Raw genomic sequence first — 15830 nt, forward strand, 5'->3', positions numbered from 1 at the left:
GGTTTCTCCCTGCCCGGGATGGGAGGGTGGGGGCCGTGGGAGGGAGAGGGAGACGTTGGGAGGGATTGGAAACTCAAGAATGGGGACGTGTAGCGCTACCTGGGCATTAGCCTCTAGATGCCACCAGTTGAGGAGAAAACCGCCTGCTGTCAGAGGTGCCCTCGAGAATCCCTTCCGTGGCCCATGAGGCCGAGCGTGGCCGGTGGTGTGTCTAGAGCCTGGAGCCCAGGCAGATAATGTTACGTGTCCCACGAAACGACACGGATGCTGCATTATCCATTCTGCTCATTTCTGCCCTTTCCTTCCCCTGCCATAGTATTTTCTTGCTAAGCAGGCATGTGACTGAAGCCACATCCCTTACACGCATGTACCATGTGGCCCGGTCACGTCTGTGGTCTCAGCGTCCCTTCGCCTCCTCCACGCGCTCCTGGACTCCGGGGATGCCGTGGGCACCACGCTCTGGGCCACACTTCCCGAGCCTCATTGGTCTGCAGACGGGCACAGACGGCGCCCTGAGCGCCTCTCCGGGTGGCAGTTGGTATCTGTCGGTGGTGGTGCCTGGCCCGCGCCAAGTTTCCAGGGTGTCCTTTGCTCCCGCAGAGGCTAGTGTTGGTGGAGGTGCCTGTGACTTTCCACCTCAGTTGTGTGGTGAGCGAGGGCTTCCAGGTCACGTGTACCGGACAGCCCTTACTTCTCAGAGGACGTCCCGGCTCTGTGAATGTTGCGTGACAGCGTGTCTGACGCGGTCCCGCCAGGGCCTGTCTGCTGACACTCTCTCCTGCTTCCTCCCCTGCTTCCCGAGCAGTCCCCCTCCAAGTGGTACTGGAAGTTAGTGCCCGTAAGTGAACGCCGTGCGCCCAGCCGCACCAGACAGCCATCGTGTCGCGGTCACTTGCTTCCATTAAACAGCTGCTCACACTCAAACCCGGTCCTTTGGTTGAAAGGTCCTCCCCGGGATGGGTACTGCTTTTCTCCAGTGCGAGGCTTTTTGTAACCACACCCAGCTTGGTTTTGCCCGATTTCTTAGGTGATTTTACTGGCAGAGTCTGGCGTTTTTTCTTATGGACACTTAGTTTACTTCTTTATGTGATGAATATAAACATAGACCAGAGGACCTGTCTTTAGTCTAACAGATACAGGAAGGAACAGTCGAATTTCCAGGTTACTCCTTGACTTTTTGTCAAGATGTTACATTCCCTGACGGTGAGATTTAGTGTGACATCTCCTTGTGAGTGAGACCCGAGCCACGGGGTGGCTGCAGGAGGTGTGCCTCGTGGAAGGCCGCTCGCGTGGCAGAGGGAGACATCCTTCTCTAGAGACGTCTCGTGGGGTGTGCGGGGCACCCCTGCTCCCTTCCCATCCCCGCACTCTGGGGTGGGGAGTGGGACGGCTAGGCAAGGGTCTGAATTAGGTCAGCAGATTCAGGATTTCTGGAATCCAATTTAACAGTAAGTGTGAATTTTCCCGTATGAAGAAAGTTAAAAAGTGGGGATTTGGGTCTACAGTTTTAGCTGTGCTCCCCTTGGTGATACTTTCTAGAAGCAGAACCCGTTTGTTACCCCATTCCTGTGGGAAAACACGGGGCCCTTCCAGTGGTGCGTCTTAGGCTGGAGTTGTGGCGCGCAGAGCTTTCCGCAGACTCTTCGTTGCCTGTGCCTTCAGTTTAATTGTTCAGACCAGCCAGTCCTTAGTGTTTTATCATGAGGGAGACACCATGGCTGTCAGCTGGCCAGCGGGTGCGTCTGCTGATTCTGCTTTGTGGCCAACTTGGGGGAGGATTTTGCTTTTCTTTGAGATGCGATTGTAACCAAGACGAGGACAAGCTTGTTAGGAGTGTTTGTGTGTCTCCACACTTCTTGAGCCCCGATGGCCAAGGGCCTAAGTGTTAAGTTACATTACTTAGTGAGGATGTCGTCGGGAATTGAGCCGTCCTGTAGGAAGGCGAGTGTCCTCGGACAGTGTCCTAGAGTCTGAAAGACGCGGTCAGGAGCAGTGGCCCTTCAGGCCCCACGTAGAGGCTGGTAGCTGGGGCCGCGCCTCCAGCGCCTGGTGGACGGGCTCGTGGGGCCGAGTCCGGGGCACGGCGGGCAGGCCTGGCAGGCCCAGCCAGCGCTGGCGCTGTGCGGCCTGGACGTTTTAGAGACCTGCCTTGAAGGTAACGAGACAAGCTCTCTGGACCCCGAGGTTGAGTCATTTTCCCCGATCTTCAGCCCATGCCATCCATCTTCCGCGAGACGCCATTTGCTTTGCTGCATGCCGTGGTCCGTCTGTCACCGTGTGTGCTGTGTCGTGTGTGTGGAAGCCTGGCCCGGTGCATGCGCTCTGCTCTGAACCCGGCCCGCGGGCTGTCCCATGGCCGCCCGCCGTCCCTGCTGTCGCGGGCCCTGAGAAACAAGTTAAAGTCTCCGTCAGCACACATCAGGGGCACGGAGCAACCCCGTTGCTGCTTGGGACAGAGTGCCGGATGCGCGGCCCGCCCCGGCTGTGTCGGCTCTTCTGCTCGGGATGATACTTAGACAACTTTAAATTCTTGATTACTCGGAGATGGTTTTTCTTCGGGTGGAATCCTGCATGAGTCTCAGAAATCCGCGGTCGTCAGGACGGACGGCTGGTTTTCTTTCCTGTTTGCCTCGTGTGTTTTCTTCCCCCGGAGTGAGGCGGCTGTGCTGTGACGGTTGATGCAGAAGAAACGGAGCGCGCGCACGGCGGGACCCCGGGGACGGGCGCCTGAGTGGACTCGCCTCCCCTGGGTGGCGTGTGTGTCTGCACACCCGTCCCCGGATGTCCTGTGGTGGGGGCCGTGCCGGCAGGCCGGGGGTGCTCAGGGCAGGTACACAGCCCCTCCTCCGAAGGCAGGAGGGTGGAGGCCGCGGCCGCCTACTTGTCACAGGGCACGTGCGCGTCCGGTCTCCTGACGCCCTGTTGCGTTTGCGAGAAGTCTGTGAATTTCCTTCAGCACGGTTTGGGGAGTTTCTCAAGCCGTACGTTGGTGGTGTTTCGCCCCTTTCCTCACGGCTGAGGTTAGGGCTGATCCGGCCGAGCCAGGAGCAGTGAGGCAGGTCTTCTGAGCCTCGGTGTCTCACCATTTAACTTGTTTCTCATCGTGCCGAGCGGGCGGCTTTCGGGAGCGTGGCCGCGCACCCTGCCTCCTCTCTCGTGCGCCCTCAGAGTGGGACAGCCCGGCGGCGTCCGCGGCTCGCTGCTGTCCCCCAGGGTGGCCGTGGCTCTCAGCTCCCCGGGTCTTAGCATGTGTGTTCAAGGCAGAGCACGTCATCCAGACATTCGAGCTTTCCCTGTGTGATGGCCATTGTTCCCGCGTCATCTAGCGGGCAGCGTGTCCACTGTCCACGTGACGGCCTGCAGCGTGGCGGTCGTGGGGGCGCGGCACGCGTACACTGTTCTCCTTCTGTCGACTGCAGGTGCGCTATCGCCGAGAGCACCTGTCCGCCAGGCAGCCGCCCTACTTCCCGTTGTTGGAGGACCTGATGCGGGACGGCAGTGACGGGGCCGCGCTCTTGGCTGTGGTCCACTACTACTGCCCAGAGCAGATGAAGCTGGACGGTGAGTGCCGCACACCCCTGGGAGCGGACCCGAGCCCTGCGGAAGCGCCACGCGTGTGTGGGGCCAGATGCGTAAAGGGCCGGGGCGTAGCACGCGGAGTCCTTGACCCCAGCCAGGATGTCCGTGACTAGAGACAGACCAGGGTGATGTGCTTATGCTTGACCTGCGTTTTTATCTCACGAAGAAATGGGATTTTGGAAGTACTTGGGTAAAGTCCTAAACATATGTGACTTCTCTTACATTTCAGTGTGGTTAGGGTTTTGTCCATCCTGCTACAGCCCATTTGAAACATCTAGAACTGGGGGCCTGGTTGCTCTGTCTCAGCTCAGGCCTTGATCTCAGGGTGGTGAGCTCAAGCCCTGCGTGGGGCTCCACGCCCCCCTCAGTAAAACTGAAATCATCTAGAGCCTAGTTGGGAGACGGCAAGTGTGGGGTGCGTTTCTGAGGGGCTCCCGCATGCGTCATGCTGGTGACAGGAAAGTGTGTCTCTTAGGTGTCCGTAGCCCGGTGGGTAGGGAGGAGACGCAGACGGCTCTGTGGACTGCAGGGCAGCGGAAGTCTGTGGGGGCTGCGGGAACAGGAATTCGGGTTTAGGTTTTGCTAAGCATCCTTCCTTCTTTCTGAGGGAGGGAGGCGCAGGCCAGGAGCGTGCCCAGACGACTCCCTTACCCGTGAGGTATTTGTGTTAGACGCGGACCCCAGGGGATGGAGCGGAGGTTATCCTGCCTCAAGCACAGGGGAGCTGGATGTCGTAGCGTTTATAGCTAAAGCAGTAGCTGAGCTTGAAAGGAAAGGACAGTCTTTCTGTCCACCAGAGGAGGTGGGTTCCAGAGAGGGTCTCTGTCTTGGAGTGAAAATCGTGATTGGCACCCGTTCGCCCCTGGGCCCCTCAGGCCTCTCATGCTCTTCCGGCCTCGGGGCTGTGTTTTTGGGAGCATTGTGATCGGACCAAGGAAAAGACTAGGAAAGGCCCACGTACTGGCCTTGGAAAGATTGAGGAGACTTGTCGGAAGCCTGTGGCCCTGGGGCTGGGGTGATCTTTCTTGAGGGAACAGATCTTCCAGGATGCATCATGGGTGTGAAGGGGTTGACTTGTATGTTGCCTGCGTGGTGAGGGGAAGTTTCTTCCTCAACTGAGTCTAGCACTAGTTGGAGTCTGGGGCCATGGCAGGAGGGAGAGGGGAGGGGGTCTGCTTAAGGCACCTCCAGGAGCCAGGACTCCCCACGTGCCTGCGGAGAACGGCCACCCCACCACTGAAGACGAGCTCTGTGGGAAAGCGGGGCCGTGTGGGGAACGGCACATACGACCGCAGGTTTGACTCCCAGGCGGGGGTGAAAAGGAATGTTGGAACGAGAAGCAGAATGTTCAGAATGACAAAGGACGTTCAAAAAGAGGTGGGAACCCTAAGAGGGGGGACGGGATTGTTCAGTGTGTGCTGGAACTTTCCCGTGCCCTCAGCACCTCGGTTGGGGTTTCCATGCCCGTCGCCCTCCGCATTCTGGCTGTTTCTCAGTCCGCCTTCCGGCTCAGCAGCGCAGACGGCTCCTGCTTCCGGTGCATCCGGCCTGCCCCTCTGACCCGTGCGTCGGGGTCACAAGACAAAACGAGTTTCTGGCAGGAGGGAGTCCCCAGGACAGAGGAGGTGGAGCCACGGGAAGACGTGGCCGGGTCGAGCCTCGTTGCGTCCGACAGCAGCACATCAGCGTGGGTTTTAAAGTGACCAAAGTCCAGGAGGCATGAATGGAGTCACACCCTTAAGTTCAGTCACGGAAGCTGAGGAGGCGCGGGTACGAGTGGGGGAAGGCCGGGAAGATTCGGCATCAGGGACCTGGCTTGGTCCAGTGCGCGACTGCCGCGGGGTCTGCGCTTTGAAAAGAAGCAAGCCTGGAAATGTCTGTGGAAAATGGACTTGATTAAGGCCCCAAAAGTGACCTCGGCAGGTTGCAGAGAACTGATACTCTTCCCACGATGCAGTAAATGGAGAAATCGTTCTTCAAATCTCTAAAATTTTTTTTTTTAAAGATTTTATTTATTTGTCAGAGAGAGAGAGAGCACAGGCAGGCAGAGAGAGACTGCCGAGCAAGGAGCCTGATGTGGGACTCGATCCCGGGACGCTGGGATCATGACCTGAGCCCAAGGCAGCCGCTTAACCCACTGAGCCACCCAAGCGCCCCTAAATCTCTAAAATTTTTAATGTTTAGAAAGCAAAGAAGATACGTGGCCGTCCTAGTGGGGGGGTCTCCAGTGCGAGCTCCTCAAGGGCAGAGTTCCTGTCTGTCCCATCCAGGGGCGCACCCCGCCCGTCTCACCGCGCTGAGGACAGGTCGGTGCTTGGTGGACCCGCGCCTCCCAGCGAACGGACCACATGCACAGAGCTTGTGCTGGGCAGCCACGGGCGGCGGGAAAGGGCAGACCTGTGGCCGCAGGGCACATTCTGGAAAATGAGGAACTTTTAAAAATTAATGAACTAGGTTGATCTAGTGCATTAGAAAAGAAGCCCGAAGAAAGCCGAAGGAAGGAGAACGGGGAGTGGCGTTCTCTCCCCTTCCGTCGTCAGCAACCAGACAGCTGGGAGCTGAGGCGCGGACTCGGTCACGGAGGGCGCCAGGCCGCGTCCGGACTCTGAGCAGCGAGCGCCTGGTTACGGCGCGGCGAGGAGCTGCGGTGCTCAAGCCAGGGAAGGGGACCCGCTCACTCCTGAGAACCCCAGAAAGGCAGCAGGACAGACGCACTCAGGGAGGGACACGGTGGGGACTTGGCAGGGGTGCCTGCCGCGAGGGCGCGGTCCCTCCTCCTCCTTCAGGCCGTGGTGACCTGACACAGCTCAGGAGGTGGGCCACACAGCTCTCCTGTCGCGCGTCTCGCGCACAGGCGGCCAGGCTCGGCGGCCGGGCGCCCTGAGAGCCGGCCCTGGAGGGAGCCTCATTCCGGAGGGCGAGACGCTGCTGCTTGCCCTTCGCCTGCCCAGGCGGCTGCCTGCCTCCCGCGGCCTTGGGGGCGGCGCGCACGCGGAGGGTGTTCGCAGTCGCATAAGAGAATGAAATCTGGCCTTTTGCGACCACATGCATGGACCTGAAGGTATCAAGCTCAGCGCAGTAAGGCAGGTAAATAGTGTATGATTTCACTTACGTGTGGGATGTACAAAAACAAACCAACGCGGGGGCCGGGTGGGTGGTTGCCAGGGCGGGGCCGGGGAGGGAGAGTACGGACCTCAGTCACAGAAGCAGCCCCGGGGCGACAAGGACCGCACGGGGGTCCAGTCGGCAGTGTGGGCGCGGCCTCGTGCGGGGACAGTGACCTCACGTGTCGTGGGGAGCATCTCACGACGTGTGTAGCTGCCAGCTCGCTCCTCTCTACGCCTGAAGCTAGTGTAATGTCAGCTGCGCGTCAGTCCGTCGTGCCGGGGCGCCCCGGGGCTCAGCGGGTGAAGGGTGTCTTCGGCTCAGGTCACGATCCCGGGGTCCTGGGATGCAGGCCCGCGTCGGGCTCCCTGCTCCTCGGGAGCCTGCTTCCCCTCTGTGCACGCCCCCAATGTGCATGCTCTCTCTCTGTCTCTAGAAAAAACAAATAAATATTAAAAGAAAGTTGTGTTAACTTCTGTCTAATCTTGCTTCCTGTCATCATATCAAGTGGAATAAAGTAATGTGCTTGAAGACTGATTTTTACCAGCATTTCTTCGTATTAGTGATTTTTTTTTTTTTTTAAGATTTTATTTGTTTATTTGACAGAGAGAGATCACAAGTAGACAGAGAGAGAGAGAGAGGGAAGCAGGCTCCCTGCTGAGCAGAGAGCCCGATGCGGGACTCGATCCCAGGACCCTGAGATCATGACCTGAGCTGAAGGCAGCGGCTTAACCCACTGAGCCACCCAGGCGCCCTCGTATTAGTGATTTTTTAAGCGACCAAGTGTTTTATATCTCATTTTATGGCGTAAGGACGATTTTTATATCATTGAATAAATAAATGAATCTGCAGTGCTAAAGACAAGGGGAAAGGGTTCTTCTCTGTGGAAACTGGCCTTGGGCAGTCCCACAGCTGCTGCCCACTGGCGGTCCTCCGGGAGAGCGCTGGCCGCCCGCTGCCCCACTGCAGAGCCTTCTTCCTGCGGCCTTACCCTTGACCCTGGGCAGCCGCCGATCCCCCAGCATTTGAGGAAGTTACTGGCCTGAACTCGAGGCCCGGTCAGCAGAGGCCATGCAGGAGGGCAAGAGAAAACACGGGAGATGAGAGAGGACAGCGGGTCTGTGGTCAGGGACAGGGCGCCAGCGGGGACCAGTGCCGAACACGGGTGTGTGGTGTGACGGCGCAGACGGGCTCTGGAAATAAGACGCAGCTGCTGAAATTTCGGAGTTCGCGCAAGTGCTGAGGACAGCTTTGAAGAGCTCTCCCAGCAATGAGAGTCCAAAAGCAAAGTGGACGGCGGGAGAGAAGATGTAGAACAGCGAGAGGCCCTGTCTGGACAGACAGGACTGGAAGGCGGGGGACTTAGCTGGGATGGCTACAGAATGTGCCGGAAACAGGCTGTGAGAAGCCGCTGCCCACTTGTGCTGGACGCCCTGGAAGCCCGCCGGTTCTGGGCCCGCGCGGACTGCTGTGGACGTGCTGCGCCTACACAGTCCGCCCTCGGGGTCCTGGCCTCGGGGTCCTGCCCTGCCCTTTCCCTGCCTCCGGGAGCCACTGGCCCTGAGTCCTGAACAAAGGAGGACCCGTTGACGGTCCTTGGAAAGAGTTTTGAACTATATTCGCAGATGCGAAGCATCGGTATAAAACCCGTAATTTCCTCGGATTGTTCATTTGTTGCCGGTCCAGTACATGAATTGTTACAGAAAGGGACAAAGTAACGTAAAAATTTACTTGGAAGCGTGAAGGCAAAGGGACACGGTGACTGTTCTATTGCATTTTATTTGGGTACGCGTGAGTCACAGGAGATGCACGAGGGATTCCCGCTGTAGTTTGCTCCAGATGCTGCCTTTGTTCCGCGCTGTCTCGCGCGTGCTGGATTTTCTCTCTCTGGACCATTTGAGAAGGACTTGGGGGACAAAGGCATTCTGTCCTCACAGCAAGAGTCAGGAACGTTTTGTCCGTTGTCACTGTAGGGTCGCTGTCTGCTGTCGCTCCCAGTGCGGGTTCGAGCCCACGCCACTCACCGTAGGTAGTCGTCAGGCCTCTTGTGTGGTGTCCTGTCGTCGGGAGCCGGTTCCCAGTCTTTTTTGTCTTTCTTGGCCTTGACCTTTTGAAGAGTATAGTAGGTCCTTTAATTTGTGGAACGTCCCTTGTTTGGGTTTGTCCGTTGTGTCTTCCTGCTGAGATCCCGGGCGTGCATTTTTAGCAAGAATGCCCCAGCAGTGGTGTGTCTTCCCAAGGTAGGCTGGTGTCGTGGCCCCTTGGGTTGCTTGGTTCAGGAGGTGTTGCCGGGCTTCTCCAGTCGGAACTAGACCACTAGGATTGCTTTCTCATTAATTAGTCATTTGGGGAAGGGGCTCCGAGACCGAAGCCTGTTTCTCATCAGACTTCGAACTGCTGGTGGTCATGTCCGTCGGTGGTTTTCTCTCTCTGGCCTTTCCTCTTTGCCCGTGAGCCTGCCCCTGCAGGGGAGTGGCGAGCCCTCTTGTCTCTGCCTGTGTGTTGGTCTGACTCGGGGGCTCGGGTTCTTGCTGGTCCAGCGCTTGTAACCCACGTGTTCATTACTCTGTCGTGGGTTATCGCAGGTGTTGGACACGTCATTCTGAAGAATAAGCGTGTGGGTACTTGGCTCTACGAAGACCAGGTTTTGTTGAATTTCACGTTGGCCAAACCAGTGGTTTGGGCCCGGGAGAGTCCAGTGGCCCTGAGGAGCTGGACCGGCCGTGTTCTGGGGGCTTGGTGCCGGGGAGGTGCCTGGTGCTGTGGACGGGTGGCCACCTGGGGGAGGCCGTGAGGTCTCAGTCTGCCTGAGGTGGGAGTCCCTGTCTGAGATGAAACACCTACACCTGAAACGCAAAACTTAGAGGATTTTGGGAAGAAAAAACAGGAAAATATTTTTCGGACATCAGCGTTGGGATGGATTACTGAAATTACAAAACAACCACAAGCGATAGAAAGAATTATTATATTTAACCATATTGAAGGTCAGGGCGCCGACTGAGGAACACTGTCAACGGAATGAAGTGACAGACGATAATCTGTGAGAAAATGACGGGACCAGCAGACAAAGGGTCGTCGCACGGTCCTGCCATAACCGCAGTGAGCAGAGAGTCTACAAATGAGTGAGAAGGCGAGGAGCAGCCTGCAGAGAAGGGACAGGCTTCGGCAGAGAGGACGTCAGGAATGCCCCCAGTGGTCAGGGAGGTGCTATTTCAGAAGGGGGACCTCACGCCGATCCAGGTGGCGGGAGCTCCGAGGCTGGCTAACACCCAGCTGGTGACGGGGGGCCGAGAGCAGGCGGCCCGGTGTGCGGAGCGTGGCTCCTGTTCTCCCCACCGCCTCTTGGAGAGCCGCGGGAGCTGCGCGCAGGCTTGGTTCTCACGGCGTAGCAGTGGGAGTTGGAGGACGCCGGCCGGCTGTCCACACGCAGGACTGAAATCTCCCGCCCAGAAGACGGACTTGGAAACGTGAACCTGAGCTTGGGGAAAGACGGGCTGCAAAATGGTAGGTGGCCTGTGTTACCCAGAGCGTCCACTGGAGAGAGCCGGTTCGTCGTGCAGTGCTCATGGACACCTGCGTGGGCACGGGTTCCGCAGCCGGAGAGAGCCGTGGCCTTGGGCGCGCGGTGGGGGTGGGCTTCAAGACTGTCTGTGGGATCCGAGCACCGGAAGAGAAGACCAGAATCAGATAAGGTGTGCTGTGATCGCTTCTCCCGTCTGTGTTGCGGGTGCTCCGGGATCCGGTCCCTGCATTGGTCAGTTTTGTAATCCGCACTTAAGATAGGGACGCGCTTCTGAGGTCTGCCCGCGTGCACGGTTACTGGGTTTCTCTGAAGACGTGGCGGCGGGCTGGGTTCCTCGGCAAGGGCGGCACACCGCAGACCTCAGTTGTCCTGCTTCCAAACTCTTGGCGGTGGCTTCTTGAAAAGAGTTATTTTCAAATAACTTCTACTTCTGGCATTCTTGTGTATGTGAGCTTGCAGGCAGAGCTCCCGCAGTGCTCGGCTCTGCTCCTTCCACGCTCGCTGGAGAGCAGCTGTCTTCCGCCCACCCAGCCCGGCCCTCGCCCCAGCACTCAGACTCCTGGGTGGGGGGGGCATGTGTGAGTTGACCCCTGGAAGGGTCTGGCATCCTGCAAAGTGGTGTACCTGGGAAATTGTCCCGCCCCAGACGCCAGAGGCCACCAGTCCCCAGCCGCTCTGCTGGAGGGAGACTGCTGCTACGTGTGGTCTCCTGATTCTCTGCGTGTGTGATTAGAAGTATTCGGTGTTACTCCTTGGAAAGCCTGACATTTCCTGTTCGGTACCCCCGTCCCCACCCCCTAGTGGAGATCACGTCTCGCAGAAGGTTTGCGGTTGGCGAAGGAGACACAGTGGAACATTCGCCAGCGTTGTGCGGCAAGGCCCTTGGAGAAACCGCAGGGTGCTGCCGCTGTCCGTTTCGGAGCCCGTCTTAAATCCCAGACAGTTTCTGTTGTGCACTTTAGGTGTTGGCAGTTAAGTTTAGGTCCTGGGATTCTCGGATCTCTTTCTTGAGTGTTTGCTTACTGTACTCGGTCTCACTCGTTACATTTCCTGTGATGTTTAATCCGCGATGCTGTCCTTTCACAGCCGCACTCCCTCCGTTTAGCATGTGTTCAGGGCAGACTTAGACACGCGCGCGTGCGCGCGCTTTGGGAGCAGAGTATCCCAGGGTCAGCCGCTCCTGTCTTGTCCGGCAGACATATGCCTGAAGGAGGTCACGTCCATGGCCGACAGCCTGTACAACATCCGGCTTCTGAGAGAGTTCGCCAACGAGTACCTCAACAGATGCTTCTATCTCACGCTGGAGGACATGCTCTATGCTCCCCTCGTGCTGAAGGTGACTGTGAGTTAGCAAAGACGCAGTTTCTGAACCCGTTTGTGAATAAGCTGCTTACTGCGCGCCTGGTTTTGTTTCTTTTCTTTTAGCCGAACGTTATGGTTTTCATCGCCGAGCTCTTCTGGTGGTTTGAGAACGTCAAACCGGATTTCGTCCAGCCCAGGGATGTTCAGGAACTGAAGGACGGTGAGTGGCGAGCCTTCTGGGAGCAGATGGTGGTCTTGTCCGAGATGCCGGGTGCAGTGATGGGAAGGCGCCCGTCACGGGGCTCTGCCTTTCCGCACAAGGTGGTGTTTAACTGCTTTCTCCTGGGAACACAGAGCCCTGGGCGGCCGTCTTCACTGTCGTGTGCTGCTGCACTGTGGCCTGCGGTGGTCACTGCACGAACTTTTCTGCTCTGGGCCCGTGCTTGTCTGCGGCATCAGAATCCCAGTGTATTTGGAGAAGCGCTTCTGGGGGCTTTCGGTTAGCCTCCCTGGAGCAGGGTGTACAGCTCCGCTCTCATCCATGAGGAATGAGAAACATCTGTTGACTATGGGCTAGGATAAATCTGCCAGCCCTGGGAATCAGCCGGGACCCTGGGAATCCAGGGAGGCGGGAGAGCGCAGTGTGGGAGAGCATCTCCGTGTCCACATGATTCCTTGTTAAGGATCTAAAAAGCCACACAGGAAACAATTAGAAATCTGCTGTATTAAAATTAAGATTTTTTTCATTGAAAGAAAGTAAAGAGTTAAAAAAAAGTCACAGTGGGGAGAAGGTGTTTATAATATGTACAACAGTTACCTGCTACTGCAGTGTGTTCCTGGTGTCTGACATCCTGGTGCCCAGTGTGTGTCCCCGGCACCTGGCGTGACCGGTGCCCAGAGCGTGTCCCTGGTACTCGAAGTATATAAAAGCTCATGCATATCAGTAAGAAAAAAGAACAGAAAAATGAGCAAGAGACTCAAATAGGGAGTTTAAGAAAGTCGTACTGCAGACGCCCAGTAACCTTGCGGGGAAGGGCTTAGCCAGCTTAGCACTGAAAACAGCACCGCTGGACGGACACCCCACAAGACTGGCAGTAGGACAGTCGAGCAGGGCCAGGGCTTGGGATGGGAATGCAGGTGCGGTTCCCTCCCCTTTTGTTTTTGGGGTGACAGGTCGCCCCAGCTCAAGGGCCTTTGCGTCACCTCTTGCCTGAGAGGCCGGGAGCCTTTTCCGCCTCTGCCAGCCAGGCCCCATCCTTGCTGCTGCCTCACTTGCCCTCCTTCGCATGGTGTCCTGTGAGGTCGCGCCCTGACCGTGACCCTTCTTTGCACCTTGGTCCTTGCTGTGCTCTCCTGGGAGCCCCAGCCCCCAGCAGTGTGTGTGGAGCCCGGTCGGCACCAGGGGTGCTGATGGGAACGAGATGCCTCGTGGTGACCATTCGGTGTTGTGACCTGTGCTCTGGCCGGAAGAGCTGGCCTCTGAAGGGGGTGGTGGTTTTTCAGAAAAAGTGGGAGGGAGGCGTGGAGGCAGCTGTGCAGGGCAAGGGGGCATGTGTGAGGCTCCCTGTGGGCTGTGGCCTGGCTCATGGGGCCCACCCGACCCCTCTCTTCTGTAGGGCGTGTCCTGGTCTGGTGCTGGCCGTATGGGTGCCACGCAGCCCGGCATGCTGGGAGCGTGTGGCCACCGTGTGGCCGCACCATGCAGACAGGAATGGCAGCCTCCAGGCTGACTGCGTGTGTCTGCTCACGGCTGTCACTGGTCCTCCCATGGTAGGTCTGGTGGAGTTGACATGCCACCAAGCGGTCACTGGTCTCCTCCGCGGGGCTGTGTGCTGCCTTTCGTCTCCCAGGTGCAGGCCCGTCCCTGCCTCTGGCTTGTCCACGCGTGAACCCGTTGTGTCCACGCGTGAACCTGTTGTGCCCACGCAGTGGGTTCTGCGGGCAGCCCGGTTGGCAGCGGCCAGCAGCCTAGTCCACATTCTGAATTGACGCGCTGTTGGCCAGGCTCGGGCTTTTCTTCTGCCAGCTGGCCGTGCCGTGGCTACGGGCAGGAGCTGGGGGACCGCCGGGGCTGCGGCGGACGTCGCCCACAGCCAGAGGCACCGACAGCTTCCGGGCGTGGTTGGAGGCCGGTTTGCCCTCCTCACTGGGAGCGCGGGACGGCGTTCTGCCCAGGACACGTTGTCCTGGGTGTCCTGTGGCTGAGGCATTTGGTCTCTGCCATGCCCAGTGTGTGCCAGGTTGCTTTGTTTGTTTGTCTAAAGATGTCCTTATTTGGGGAAGAGAGAGGGCGAGCGAGTGTGTGCACGCTTGTTGGGGGAGGGGCAGAGGGAGAGAGAAGCCCAGGCAGACTCTCCTCCGAGCACAGAGCCTGACACGGGGCTCGATCCCAGGGCCCCGAGATCATGACCTGGGCGACGCTGAGGGTCGGACGCTTCGCCAACAGAGCCCCCCAGGCACCCCAGGGCTTGGTGTGTGGAGGGGTGTGGCTCCTTGTGGCGGGCGGCGCGGCCCTGTCCAGCCAGCATCCGCGGTCGTCGTCCGTGTTTCTCGTCCTGGGACTTGGCACCCTGTGGCTCTTTTCCTGCCACTGACGCCTGCAGGGCTGTGTGGAGCCCTCCTGTGGAGAGGCCCTTGCCTGCTCTGTGCCCCCCGGCGGGAGCCGTGTTCCGGGGTGCTGTGTGACCTCCAGGACCCTCCCTTCACGGCACAGGCTGTGAGATGGAGTTTTTTGTGTTTTACTTCGGATGGGATGACCTGGGTTGTCTGACCCCTGCACCCCTGGTTCTAGCTCTGAGGTTCTGTTTCCCTGCTGGCACTCGCAGGGCCACTTCAGTGCGGGCCCTGGGGTGCAGGGTTTGCTCCCCGTGGCCCCTCCCTGACTTGGGCTGGGACCCATCCAGTTGCCGGGGGTGCAAACCAGAGTCTGTAGGCCCTTCACGGGTGCTGATCTTCTCCGTCCCCGATGGGGTTACTCGGGGTTCTGCTGTCCTCTTAGGGCTGGGGGCGTGGGGTGCGCAGCTTCTCCGGCTCCCCTCCGCCTTCCCACACGCGGGGCGGACGCAGCCAGCCCTCTGGCCGCTGGACTTCACTGGCCTCCACCTCCCCACTCCGAAGGGGCCGCAGCAGTGGTTCAGGCCTCCGGGTGTCAGGATCGCCTCACGCCTGTGTCCAGCCGTCAGTAACACTTCAAGTGTCCCTTTGCCCCAGCGCGTGGGCCCCTGAGTAAATGATGTCTGTCCCTGTGGGGCCTGACTCTAGGGTCAGTGCGGGTGGTCTTGCCTTGGTGTTGTGGGTTCTCGCTCCTGGCGACGACACTCATCTGGGCGGATGGTTCCAGGCGCAGACCCTGGCTCAGACCCAGCATGGGACGTGTGGGAGTGACCTCCTGGGCATGGGGGTTTGGGGGGCGCTGCCCTCTGCACCCTGAGCACCTGTGTTTGGTTTCTTCTCCCAGGAAGGGCTGCCCGGGGCTGTCTTGAGTCTGGGGCCACCGTGGCAGCCGGTGGCAGGGCGCCTCTGGTGATGGTGGCAGGTTGGTGGTGTTTGGAGACACGCCCGCCAGTTTTGGTTCTTCTTGCCCTAATCTGTGGTGTAGCTTTTCATTTTCGTAGCCATCTTGGTGTAACATTTGCAGTATTCATTACTACGAAGTACACTCATTAATTTGAAACCAGTGATTTGGACAAATTTGTTTTAAGGTAAAAGTTTCATTAATTTTTAGTTCTTATAAAAGCTGTGAGTCTTTTTTTAGGTGCTTTTTGCCGATGTTTCATTTATTATTTTTTAAAGATTTTATTTATTTATTTATTGGACAGAGATCACAAGCAGGCAGAGAGGCAGGCAGAGAGAGAGGAGGGGAATCAGGCTCCCTGCTGAGCAGAGAGCCCGATGCGGGGCTCCATCCCAGGACCCCGGGATCATGACCCGAGCCGAGGGCAGAGGCTTTAACCCACTGAGCCACCCAGGCGCCCCCTTGCTGATGTTTTAAGTAACTAAATAACGTGAACATTTCTGTAAATTGTGATTTCTGCAGCTAAAGCAGTGTCCCACCACAAGAGCAGTCGGCCTCCCGTTCCCATCTCCAACGCCACCAAGCGCAGCTTCCTGGGCGGCCCCGCGGCGGTGAGCCCCGCCGACGCGCCGCTGCCCACCCAGCCGCCAGCTGAGGGTGGCCACAGGCACCGCGCGCACGACGAGCCCGAGCATCTGTGAGTCCCCGGCCCGTACGCCTGTTCTAGTTGCGTGGCAGCTTGAGTTGCAGCGTCTTTCCGAAGGGGTGATGGAGAAGGTGCTGGGGGGTTGGCCGTGGGAGGGCCTC

The 15830-nt window shown here is 58.4% G+C and overlaps 1 protein-coding gene across 1 annotated transcript in view; it reads left to right on the forward strand.

Annotated features, from left to right (window-relative positions):
- Positions 1 to 15830, forward strand: part of LOC111145467 (calmodulin-regulated spectrin-associated protein 1-like) — a 53112-nt gene that overhangs the window by 30192 nt on the left and 7090 nt on the right. The window contains exons 6-9 of the mRNA XM_022500363.1: positions 3420 to 3561; positions 11404 to 11543; positions 11633 to 11729; positions 15546 to 15720. Coding sequence (XP_022356071.1) covers positions 3420 to 3561; positions 11404 to 11543; positions 11633 to 11729; positions 15546 to 15720 — 554 coding nt within the window. The remainder of the gene's footprint in view (positions 1 to 3419; positions 3562 to 11403; positions 11544 to 11632; positions 11730 to 15545; positions 15721 to 15830) is intronic.

This window comes from Enhydra lutris, unplaced genomic scaffold, assembly GCF_002288905.1.
Source record: "Enhydra lutris kenyoni isolate GAN:26980312 unplaced genomic scaffold, ASM228890v2 scaffoldscaffold13, whole genome shotgun sequence".
In the NCBI taxonomy this organism is placed as follows: Eukaryota; Metazoa; Chordata; class Mammalia; order Carnivora; family Mustelidae; genus Enhydra; species Enhydra lutris.